At 42.1% G+C, this 13288-nt stretch overlaps 1 protein-coding gene across 2 annotated transcripts in view; it reads left to right on the forward strand.

The window, feature by feature from the left end:
• The window catches only part of LOC139223525 (histone deacetylase 4-like), a 51475-nt gene that overhangs the window by 18741 nt on the left and 19446 nt on the right, over positions 1-13288 (forward strand). For both annotated transcript variants that reach the window (XM_070855458.1, XM_070855457.1), the window contains 4 exons: positions 1955-2277; positions 5567-5717; positions 7602-7725; positions 10020-10138. In XM_070855458.1, the coding sequence (XP_070711559.1) occupies positions 1955-2277; positions 5567-5717; positions 7602-7725; positions 10020-10138 (717 nt within the window). The remainder of the gene's footprint in view (positions 1-1954; positions 2278-5566; positions 5718-7601; positions 7726-10019; positions 10139-13288) is intronic.

Below are 13288 nucleotides of genomic sequence, written 5' to 3' on the forward strand. Positions count from 1 at the left end.
GAATGAATTTCAGTGATCTCTCAGAGTTTTACATGTATGTGCTTCAAACTGGTGCAACCCAAGCATAAATTTGCCCCTGGATAATGCTTGCTGTGTATCTTCTCATGTAAGTGGCTGCATAAGTGTATCTGTGCGTTTGTTTGGGTGCGCATGTGGTTCAAGTAAGTCCACTATTAAGTGCACCAGTGATGGCGTGTTTGCCTCTTTATTAACACAAAGTTCCAGGCAAGTATCTCTGGCTCTCGCCGCGCTCTCAGCAAACATGTAGGTAAATAATCAGCCAATCGACTCCTATTTATTCAGATTTAATAGGGAGGAAGCGGCGTGATTGGATGGCTTCCTGTGCAGTGATTTGTGGGTGGCTGGTCCGGCTCAAGGTCTGCACCTCGCCGGGTCAATGCAGTCTTTGTCAGATGTCGCCGGGCTTGATGTGTAACTGCAGCATCAGTCATAGGTGGCGTGAGTGCAGCAGGTTTTTGGCGTTTACCAAACAGATGAGGAAAAAAAGGCATCAATGTCACTTTGTCATTGCTACAGATTTGTTTTAATGCAATGTGAAGCTTTGTCGATTCCATTAAGAAGATTCTCTTATCACCTCTTTCACAAGGAGGTCAGAGGTGAGATGCTCCTTCAACTGGAACAAAAATGGGGACTTCTGTGAGCACCACACCACCCTCAGGTGTCGGTTAACACAGAGTGCAGATTGATTGGTTTTGATACATATTAAAGATTTAGGCCTGTTTTGCATCACTGGTCAAATAACAATCAATACTTCTCAATTACAGCATCTATCATGTTGCACATGGCTATGAAGATGTGTTATTATCAGATGAAACCCCCCTTACACCTTTACTGTATGTTAAAAGATGGCTCTTGTATTTTTACTTTTCTCTTTATATTGTTACATATTTTGGTTTCAAAATGACTTGTAGATATAAAAATGTTTGGAATTGCAAGCGGGTTTCAAACGAGCTGTGATGTTTGCAATGTAATCCTTCGAGGCAACTGTGCCAGATCAAAGTACGTCCACCAGCCACAACAAGGGAGATAAAATGACTGCTTTTGTCAATGGAGTCTGGTGGGTTTGAATAGTGTGATACAGGGCTGTTTCTGGCCAAACTAAAAGGATCTTACAGGCCACTCTCTGTAGGGATCCTTTCCGTAATATTGTCAGACAGTTAGTAGAACAATTTGAACCTGTCAGTGGCAAAATTAACCATTTTTAGTGAATGTATTTTGATCAGGTGCAATTGCCCTGAAGAATTACACTGCAGCCATTACAGCCCGCTAGCCACCTGTTCTTGGCTGCCAGTGAAGGCGATCTACTGGACCAATCAATTTCAAACGTTTTTGTATTTGTATTGTATCATTTCGGACTTATCCTTCAATTGAAAGCATATTTTGAAATAAAAGCAAGTGATCTAAGTATATGCAGCCATGTATTTCCTGATGAAAAGCTATTTATTAATATCACAAAGCTCTGGGCCTCTTTTGATGCTTCAGAATTGACACTGATACGGATATTGCTGCAGATTGGTGCCAACAGGTTCTTTTTATAACGCTCCCTTCTGCATCCTTGAACAGGCAGATGCCTTAAATAACATTTTGAAGGACTTTGATTTAGTCCAATTCAGCTGCACAATGTGTCTCTTTGCAGTTAACTATGCACACATGAAGGTGCCTTGTAGCGTCAGTGTGACGTCATTTTTGCTCTACAGTCTGTGTTGGTCCTGCACCACAGCATTTATAGGCAGCCAACATCTAAGGCTCAGTCTAAGGGTGTGCAGGTGTGGAGGTAACATGACAGTATTAGACAGAAATTAAAAAATGTATTCAGCAGTTATTCTCTCTTGGATTTAAATTAACAGTGTAAAAAGTCAGACTACTTCCTCACGCTGTCCTGTATGGTAACAACTCTGTTCCAACATCCCTCTGTCTCTGTCCGTCCCTACAGTGGACATAAACTCGGCGCTGCCCCTGCGTCTCCCTCCGGCCGCCATCCCCATGGACCTGCGTGTGGACCATCACCAGCAGCAGCAGGTGTCCTCGCTCTCCCCACCCGGTCAGCAGTCGTCCAGCCCGGGATCGCTGGGAGGAAGTTCCCAGCCCGGCGGGGGCGTGGTGGGGGCCTCGGTGCGCGAGCAGCAGCTGCAGCAGGAGCTGCTGACCCTGAAGCAGAAGCAGCAGATCCAGCGGCAGATCCTCATCGCTGAGTTCCAGCGGCAGCACGAGCAGCTGTCCCGCCAGCATGAGGCCCAGCTCCAGGAGCACATTAAGGTATATCACTCAAGTATTTGTACTATGTAAGATATTACATAGTGATATCTTTGAGATATTATTCTCTACCAAATGCTTTTTAGATATACATACATGTTCTTTTTTTTTTTCAACAAAATATTTTCAAACCAATTTTCATCTGAACTGATCACTTTTTTCATTCACCAGCAAATCCTGTGGAAAAATGACATCATTAACCATTAAAGCTGTAGACCAACAGCAGCCAACAATGCACATACATAAATACAATAAAGCCGCACAAAAGAGCAAGAGTAAGTCCTCCAAGAGGCACCAGACCCATTTAAAACTTTACTAAACAAAGCAGAGGCAGCTCTTAATTTAGTCTGCCCCGGGATTCGTCATGAACAGGCTGAACTCACCGACAGAGAGCAGCTCTGTCAGCTTTAAATCACTCTGCTCTGAGCAAAAAGGGAGCGGAGAACAAGGAGGCACTTTGGCTTAATTTGCCTCAACTTCAGAGATGGATAACAGCAATGCAAGGATTCAGAAAATGTGTTTAAGACGGACTTTTGTAGCGCTGGTGGTGTGTTACATAACTAAAACCTTATGTACCAGTCCTGTTGCAGCCTTACTTTAAATATCAGCATCCAATAATACACAGTGTGCGTCCAGCAGGAGCACGTTTTATTGTGAACGGCACGTGTTTGACTCTGTGGACCGCGCTTGGTTTTTCTAAAACCAGAAACAAAAATGAGACAAGATTGCCCGACACGTCGAGCGGTACACGACATATAACAAGACAGAGTTGCGTGCTCGTATCGTAGTGACCTGGAAATACAAAGTGAATCTAGATCAGCACGCCCACACTCCCAGGCTCTAATACATCAGGGCCCCAGAGAGCAGCGCAGAGCTCCTGTGGGGCTGAAATGTCATATAAAAATATTCTAGTGTTTGTTCTTTTTTAGAATATTACTGCTGTAATATGAATTGTAATACGCGCAGATTCAGCTGAACTACTTAGAATGAAATGTCTAAAAATGGATTGTGGGGGCAGGAGATTAGATTGCAGCGTGCAGGATTACAGTAGTTTGAATGTAATGATTTTAATTCCTTATGTTCAACTTGATTCATAGTGCAGCTCTGTATTTCCTCTTTCTTTCCTTATTCATGCCCTTTATTACGTCCGTCTACCTTTTGTTCTTCTCCCCTCTCTTTCTCCCTTCTTCCTCTCCTTCCTGTCTTCTTTCTTCTCTTTCCCCTTCTCTCTTTTTTGTCTGCCTTCCTCTCCCTTCTTTAATCTTTTCTTTCTTTCTTTCCTCCTTCCTTCCTTCCTTCCTCCATTCATCCATTCCTCTCTTCTCTTCACTCTTCTTTCCTTTGTTTCTTTTTCTTTGTACTTTCTTCCCTTCTCTCCCTAATGTTTCTTATTTCCTCTCTTCTGTCTTTTCTCTCTCCCCCTTTTCTGTATTAACTGCCTTTCTCTCTCCGTTTATTCTTTTTTAAATAATTCACATATCTTGGAGTTTTATATCACCAAATTTGTTTGCACATCTACGGACCATCTGTGATGAAGAAGCCTTTGCAGATGCTTCAGGTTTGGCACATTTCACATTGTGTGTCTCTCCTGCAGGTCTGTAGTGTTATCGGCCTGTAGCGTCTACTGTAGCACCGTGCCCTCCCCTCTGTTGGGTCGTTTAGTGATATTGAAGGATGAGTGATGCTCTCTGAAGGCCTGTCTGGCCTGTGGTGGGGCTGCAGGACCACTCAGGTGGAGGCCAGTGACGCACAGCCTGAGCAGGGCGGCCCGGCCTCAATCAGCCCCATTCACAGCCCCTGTGTACACACACACACACACACACACTCACAGGCGTACAGGCATTAAAACATACACATCCTCTCAAATATCAGCAAACACACGGTCACACGCATGCCCAGTTTAGCACACACTCACTCCGACTTCTGCACACATTTCCTGCGTGTTGACAACAGCAAAGCATCATAAAGTGAGAGCTATCCTGAGGTGCTTCTCAGCATTAGTCCAAAGGTAAAGTCTGTGTGCGCCTCTCTGGTCTATTGAGCCACAGGGGTTTTGGGTGTGTGTGTATGTGGGTGGGGAGGTTACTTTGAGCCTTCCCACCCACTCAATCCCTTATCCCCAACGTTGATTGAAAGGCAAAAAAAGGACGGAGGCTCAGACTGGAAGTGGGCCAGAGGACTGATGTGCTTTTCTCACGAGCCCCGCCTCACCTTCCTCTCACCTTCAGCCTCTGATTTATTCACAGACTTGTCTCAAACATTTGATTTGCCCTCACGGTAAACACGGGCGCACGTCCCAGCCACTGAGCGTCTATTTAGGCTGTTTAAAAACGCCATCAGAAGTTGATTACATGCAGTTACAGTAAACCGATCAAATATTGCCATTGGGTGTGTGATGATAAGGAGGAGAGGAGGGCAGAGCGTTGATTCCTCGGCACGTCAGAGAGAGGTCATTATGGAGCCGCCTGAGTGCAAGCTCAGACAGCTTTCCTATTTATTGGATATTACAGAGACATTAAAGAGTAATTGGGACACTTGATTTGGTGCCTTAGGTTGAAGAAATGTATTAAGGCTCAGTAGAAGGTGAAAGCAGGCTTTAGTGTGCATTTTCAGCATTTAATTGATGCATTTATCCACAGTGACTCACTGTGAGCTCTGGGTCTCATTCAAGGACACCTCGATGAGCTGAAGAGGTGTTTGTGAGCACATTTTGGCTTTTATGGGGATTTTATTTTTGACCTTTTGGTACAGGACAAACTGTCAAGCCACGGTTTGGGTTTGTTCCTTCAGTATAAAGGGCCGAGAAGGACAGATTTTACATTTAAAGCATTTAACAGATGCTCCTCTTGCTCTTTCCTGGAGTGATGAGGAAGTGAGCAGATTGGATTATGTGTCTTGCTAAAGCCTCATCCCCAGTTAAATTGTTTATATTTATTTAAAGGCTCAAGCTTGTGGCCTGAGGTTTTTACAGAATTGCAATGGTTTTATTTTATTGCTTCAAACAGCTGTCGGACTTAATTATTTCAGATGTCAAATGAAGTAGACCAGGACTAAAACGTAAATAGATGCTGAAAGCCGAGAAAGTCATAAAGTGATTACTTTTAGAACAGAAAATATGAAGTTGCTGTATCTTATCGTGCTGCTCAGAGGGCTTTAACAAGTGGCAAATAGCTCCTAAAAGTTTAAATATCTTCTCACCTCTGTTGGGAACATTAGATTTTCAAGCGTTTATCAAACAATTGTCTTCCACACAGTCTCTTGAATGTGATGATTCTGATGTTTCTCCCTACAGCAGCAACAAGAGCTTCTGGCGTTGAAGCACCAGCAGGAGCTGCTGGAGCACCAGAGGAAGATGGAGAACCACCGTCTGGAGCAGGAGCTGGAGAAACAGCAGAGGGAGCAGAAACTGCTGCTACTGAAGAACAAGGAGAGGGGACAAGAGAGTAAGTTGCAGACGAGATTGAAAAGCACTGTCCTTTAAATCCTGTGAAGCAGCTCCAACCTGTGTTTTCTCCCACTTTTCTGATAGTCTAACATATTTTAAGTAGAAAAATCACACAAAACCACATTTCTAGTGGAAAATGCAGCTCAAGTCTGACACCTAATTCATACTTTTTTTTTGTTTTCTCTCACCTTCCACACGACATGTATTCACACATGGCCACACAAAGGGCTGCAACAAACTGTGGAGGAAGGAAAACAATGAGAATAGCGGTTGTTGGGGAACTGTAAGAGATATTGCACGGTTTCTCTGGAGTTCTTTACTAAATTCTTCCAACAAGAAAAGATGTCTGACCAAACCAGGGCTGTTGGTTGGGGGTTTGTAGGGGATACTTTCTTTGTTTTGCTGTCTATCTTATGTGGATGTGTTTATGAAAGATTATATTTTACTTTTAGTATATTAAATAGTGTTGCTATCACAGCAAATAAATACTTTGTCCAAACAGTCATTTGTAAATTGCACTGTGACCGTGACCACATTTAAAACCTGAAATTACCTGTCTGAGTGTATTAGTGAATGTTTTAGGACTCCTGCACCGCCGTGGGTGATGGACAAAGAGTTCACTTTGCTGTATTTGGTCACTGAAATGCTTTGCAAGAAGTTTTGATTCAGAACGTAGCAAGGTTGACAGGGCCGTTGAGATCAGTATTCACAGTGTTTGTGCATGCCAGTGTGTGTTTGCATGTCTTTGTGTATTTCCATTTTACTTGGAGAACCTGTGTGTTTACCGTGGTAAGCGAGCTGTGTTAGCCGGTGGCCTTGGCTGGGGTTATTACCGCTGCCTGCTGGATGTCTCTCAACAGTTCATTGAAATCAAGTGGACAGGAGTCCTTGAGAGCAGTTTAAACACTATATGGAAAGCGGTTGCAGTTCGAGGCTGCATCCGTGAGAGAGAGGGATTGCTCTGTGTGGTCACTCTCACATGTGCCTGTGCAAGAGCACTATTTGCACGATTTTCTCTGCATTTTGCGTTGATTTCATTTACTTTCCCCACATTCTCATTTAAAAATCCCACACCCCTAGCTGTGATGGTCAGGCATTATCAGTTAATATGCTAACTTTTTTTTTTTTTTTAAATTTTTAATTAATTTATTGATTGATTGTTTTGTCTCAAAAATGTCAGAACAGTGAATAGTGAAAAATGTCCATCTCACAGCCCAACGGGAACTCCTCATATTAATTCAATATTAATTGCAATTCATTTATAATAATAAATAAATAAAATAAAACCGAGAAAAGCACCAGTTTTCCCCCTCTGGACAAGCTGAAACTTCAGCTGAATCCAGTCAAGTATTGGATGAATGAACTAATTGCTTCAGCTCCAGATATCAGGCAGCACCTGATATTGTACTGGACTTATTAAGCTTGGAAGACACAATAGGACATTTAACTTAACAACTAAACTCTGAATGGTCGGTTTGTCTTTTTTTCAAGTCATATCTGTTCAGATTTCCATAATTAGTCATCTCAAATGTGAGATTATGGCAAATTCAGAGCAACCAGGTGGGTTTAAGACGCTGAACGATTTCCATTTCACTTCATCATATAGTGTAAAGAAGAGCTTGAACAAATACAGAATACACAGTCTGTGATATACTTTTAGACTACCTGAGGACAAATTAGTGGATGTTGAGTTGAAAATGAAATGTGAGACATTTGAATCATTGCTGCTTGACCACATGCCCATGATACTTTTTCACAGAGCAGCAAGGGAGTCACTCAAGTTGTTGTGGCCATTTCTGATTAAAAATATAGAGAATAGAATCTGTAAATGTGTTTTTGTACAATTATGCCATCTGGCTTACAGTATATCTTCACTCCGTAGGTGCCGTGGCCAGCACTGAGGTGAAGATGCGGCTCCAGGAATTTGTCCTGAACAAGAAGAAGGCACTGGCCCAGCGGAGCCTCAACCAAGGAGGCGTCCCCAACGACGCTCCGTACTGGTACCGGTGAGGAACACTTATTGTTGGAATACACAGACAGAAAAGGAGAGTAGGGCCTGGGCCACGCTGCCTTCAGAGCAGTGCGTGTGGGTTGTGAAACTTGTTGGCTTTTATTTTGGCACCCATGTTAAGGCAGTCGCACAGCCTGCGTGAGCGGCTAACGTGAGGTTTGGCTGCGGCACATGTACAGAGTCAGTGGCTCTCCTGCTTTTTCTGTGACACATGCAGTTCACTGCAAAAATAGATGGTGAAAATGAGGTGTTGATAGTCATATTGGCTTCACACCAGCAACATTAGACCTGTCACTACAGTTTCCATGTTTATACCTGTAGAGTATGTCACACACATATATGTATATATATATTTTTACTCCTGTATCTGTGTCAGATTAAAAGCCCTGCAGCTTGTCTGTAGACAGAATCCCCCCAGGCTTTTATTTGATGGCCGTTATCAAAGAGTACAGCTAAATCAGGTAGTGGCTTGCATTAAACAGTAAAAGAGAAGCTTCATGGCATGTTTTGACATCATCACCTGCCTCATGTTGATAAATCGCTACCACTCCTGTCAGTTTGCATGCCGGAAAACAATTTGAATACATTTATATACCAAATTCCTGTAATGATTGTAAGCAGCGGAATAAAGTAGCAGCTAAGTGCAGATCCTTATAAGTTTGGATGGTAATTCTCTCTCTGACAGCAGATGAATAATGCATTGGATTCCGTCTTAATTTGTCACCGAGCTTCTCCTCTTCCTCACCTGCCACGCTGTATGCGCCTGACTGAGAGATGGATCGAGCAGGGTTATAAAACACAGATGCGAATACACATGCACTCTCACACACATACACGTGAGAGCAGGATATTGGAACCTGATGATAGGGGCTCTAACAGTGAAGACTCGGCCTTGAATGTTTATTGTAGCATCTCTGGAGCCCTTTGCAGGTGTGTACATTAGCTGTTTCCTCTTTGTTCACTCTGGTACTTGCCAGATACTGTGTATTCTTTGCATGACTGAAAACATGCTAATGCAAGCCAACAAATTTAATATGCAAATACATTCATGGTAAAATCTGTTGTGACTCTCCCAGTCATCAATGTTATTTCCTACTTTTGCAGTTTTTGAATGAAAGATGGAAGTTAGAAGTTACCTGAATTTGTATTTATACTGCTTTCTAATGGCATTGACGACATTGAAATAATCTTGCAACACTGTCAGATTTAATGCACTTTAAATGTTTTAGAAGCTGATTTTATGTTTTGTATGTAGTATAATATGCAAAAAAAATATCCACTGAAATACAGTTAACCCTTTAATGCCTGAACCATGAAAAACTTGCCAGAAAATTCAAATTTCTTTGAAACTGGAGTGTTCTGACGAATTACAAAAAAAAAAAATTAAGTTTAAAAAGTCTTAATTTGTATTGTTTTTGCTCCATCCTGCATTTTTGTGCAATTTATTGCTCACAGTTTGGTCATCTTAAACAAACAAAAACATATAAAACACAGATAAGATACAAAAAACCAAAAAATATCACACTGATGATGTAGAGGTCTCAAAAACTCATGTATCAAATATGATACATTTGGCGTTAAAGGGTTAAATATATAGTTGTATGGCTTAGCAAAATTGAAATAGTCATGTAAAGTGCCACAAAATTGTGCCTGCACAAGTACTGGTTCATAACAAAACCTGATGCATCCCCAAAATATTTCAACATTGTAGTTGAGAGCTGGACATCATTTCCTCCATGATTATGTATTTCATTTTGGCAGCATAAAAGCACTGACACCATAAAATGCAAATACATAACCAAATAAATAATGTTACATAATCTTGATGTGTGACCCAATAAAACACCCACAAGCATTTACTTTCACACAGCTCAAAGCAATACAAACTTTCTCTTTCTATTTCGGCCTGTCTTTACTTTACCTAATGTACATTTTCTCCACTCATTGGACTCATCGGCCCCCTCAGATTTGGGAGAGATGAGTGTGTACATCCGCTTGTCAGGAACATGCATTTAGTCCGAAGCCAACTCGGCTTAACTTTGCCCACAAACACCACCTTATTCTGTAGGCAGTGAACAGATGGCAGTACATGTCTGCGGGCCTTGCCAAAGGATTTGCATGATGCGTTAATCATACAGATCTTTGACAGCCATGAAGTTAGTTACTTTGTTCGGCTTACTCATTCAGTTACATGTCCGTTGAGTTATGAGTGTTTGTCCTTATGTCACATGATTTTGTGATCTTGGTGGCACCTTTAACATTGTACGTGTTTGTGTTTTTGTTCTCTAGCAAAACGCAGCACAGCTCTCTGGACCAGAGCTCGCCTCCACAGACTGGCATGTCCACCTACAACCACCCTGTGCTGGGTGTTTACAACCCCAGGGACGACTTCCCACTGCGAAAGACTGGTACATCACACACACACACACACACACACACACACACACGCTGACACACTTAGTTTTGGCAATGCAGACACTTTCAACTGTAACGTCCAGTACCTGCTATGCAACCTCACGTCTAGCATAATTTAGATGGTATCAGAGCTCTGCATCATTAATCACATCCATATTAGGCTGTCAGGGTTTCCCAGCATCCCCCAGATGAGAATGTTAGAGTGTAAGCGTAGGTGGTTCAAGAGTTCAGTAGAGTGAGAGAGGTTTTCACCATTTTAGCACCTGACGTTTTATTAGTTTTTAACAGTTCCTCATCCTCAGGGGTTGTTTTAAATCAGCTGTTGTTCTTCAGCTTCTTAAGAAACATGATCTTACTATTGATGTTAATAATTACAAATTTATATCAAAATTGCTCTTTCCTGCCAAGAGTTTAGAGAGGGCAGTTTATATTCAGCTGAGATCCTTTGAGATTTATAGTTGTTTGCTCAGTGTCATTTGGCAGAACTGTTTGCTGTTGTGCTGTCAGGCGTTTCTGCTACATTTTGCTTGTTTGATAATTGTTTATTAAAACTAACTGGTTCTGACAGATACTATTTGAGAGCTGTGTCAGAGGAAAACATCTCCTCTAGCAGCGCAACAATTACTTTTGGGGTTCCCCAGGGCTCTGTACTTGGCCCTTTATTGTTTTTAATCTGCATGATAGCTCTGGGTCGAGTAATTCACAAATGCAATATTTGTTTTCACTGTTACACTGATAGTACACACACAGTAAACCCATCAGACCTCTCCTCTGATTACTCACTCATAACCTGCCTTAGAGTTGTCAAATCTTGGACGTCCAATCATTTTTTGATGTGAAATGCTGATAAATCCGTTGGGCCTAAAACAAATGAATCTGCTTCTTTTGGGTTTATAATACAAAAAGGAAATATTTTAGTGGTTTTTCAAGACACACAAACCTTTATTTATGTTTTGTGTTCAGCCATTTAACTCATTATTTGTTGTGCTATGTAAGAAATCAACTGATCTCTTTGGGCTAGTTTTTAAAAACACATCTGACACATTTCAGCCAATTTTATGTCCAACTGGAGTTCATGAATTTTTGGGTAGTTTTTTAAGTTGAACTTTTTCAGCAATTTGTCAAATCAGAAGCTTCACTAAGAATAGATCACTTTTAACTTGTATTTATGACCAGCCATGTGACATATAATTATTTGTTGTATTTTCCAAGAAATGAACTGAGCGCAGACAGCACTGGAAAAATGTTCCTCAGGCTTTAGTGCTCAAAGTACAGAAGCCTTTACAGAGTAAAACCAGCTGTTTGCAGAGTGTTTTTTGTCAGGTGTGTGTATGTGTACAGCTTTGTGTGTGTGTGTAAAGTGCGAGTGGTGTGTGTGGTGGTGTAGCTGTGAAGCAGCGGTCGTCTTACAGTGCAATTATTCACTTAGCGCAGCGGCAGGCGGCTACAGCCAGCGCTCCAGCCCTGTTGACTCTGAGCCTTTGGGCTGCTGGCTACAACAGCAGATAGACCACAGTTGACACTGGCCCACACATCCACATTCCACACTGGAAGAGGAGAAGAAGAAGGGAAGGAGGAAGAGAGGAAGAAAAGATGAGAAGTAGACAAGTGAATATGGAGGGAGGAAAAATGATGAATAGAGAAAGAACAGCGGTAACCAGGAAGATGGAGAGAGAAAGATGAGAGTGGAGAAGCTTTCGGTGGTTTCACTGACCATTTAAAAGACCTCAAGACACTTTTTTTCTTGTCGAGAAAAATATTTGAGGTGAAGGATGGAGGGAGTGTTGGTTTCTTTTTAAAAGCAGTAGAAGATGAGAGCAAAGATCATGGGAGCTGGCAAGCAGTATTTAAACTAAATCCAGCAAGTGGCTGGATGATGCCACATTCCTGAAAATTTGCTCCATGTAGGGAGAGATGGCGAGGAGTGAAAAGATTGTCCCTGGAGTGTCAGTTTGTCCCTTGATTTCTATAAGGCTGAGGTTTGTGCTTGGCTGTTGAGAGAGGAGAGAACCTGCGCCACCCTGATATTTGCCCACAGTGATGACGTGCTTTGCGGGGTTTACTTATGGTAATGCCAGCTCAGGAGAGGTTAGAGGCTCTTTTATATCACCGCCTGGCCATAAAGTAAAGGACTGGCACCCAGGGCTCCCAGCAACAGTCAAAGGAAGCAACAGCGCTCTTCTGTGCATCTCCCATGTAGCCTTTTACCATTAGAAATGAAGTGCAACTTATACTCTTAAACAGATTAACATTCATTGTGTTATTACTTAATACAGTATTGATGCAGACCATCAGTAATCTCAAAAATGGGGATGATTTCATGTAAATGTGTTATAACTTGAACGCCCTTATGATACTCTTAATACATACCAATGACAGGGACAATGGAGCTATTTCCTGGGATGGGTTACTGGAAATATATGAGGTGTATGTGGCACTGACTACTTCATCCCTCACACTGTTATCACCACTTTTGTGGTGCCCCAGCCTGACAATATTGACTAGACTGAGCTATTACTGTACCCAACGGTAGGTAACTGCAGTTAGCTCAGCTGGTGCGTGGAACCTTGCACAGTTGGACAACTTGGCTCTGGGAGGTGCAGGTGTCAACTTGTGATGCGCAGATTGTAGCCATATGCGTGGGTAGCACAGTTAATGTGTAGATCGGGTTGTAATATTCTTGATAGTGGCTGGGTTGCAGGTGGGTGAAACGTTAAGTGTGTCTTCCTGTTGAGAGAGATGCTTTGCACATTTACGAACAAGGCACAGCAGCAGTTTAAATCTCCAGACATGCCGACAGGATTGGTCAGGATCTGATGTTAATTAATGTCCCTTGTTCTTCTACACATCCAGAAGGTCGAACACAAAGTTGTTGTAAAATGGTCAAAAATGATAAATTATAGAAAACTTGTCATAATTTAAATATTTATAGAAGTTGATATAGCTTACAGGGACTGGTAGAAGTGGAAATGACGTGGGTGAAGATGACAACCCCATTTTCAGCGTCACTAACCAGCGATCATCTGGAAAAAGGGTTTGCGTGACAAGAGTTGCTCCCTGAAACTTTGAGCCTCAGCCAAAATGGAAGTCTTTAAAATCATTATTGCAGGACACATTTAGGGGTGGTGGAGCATCACACAAAC

This window comes from Pempheris klunzingeri, chromosome 24 (genome assembly GCF_042242105.1).
Source record: "Pempheris klunzingeri isolate RE-2024b chromosome 24, fPemKlu1.hap1, whole genome shotgun sequence".
Taxonomy (NCBI): domain Eukaryota; kingdom Metazoa; phylum Chordata; class Actinopteri; order Acropomatiformes; family Pempheridae; genus Pempheris; species Pempheris klunzingeri.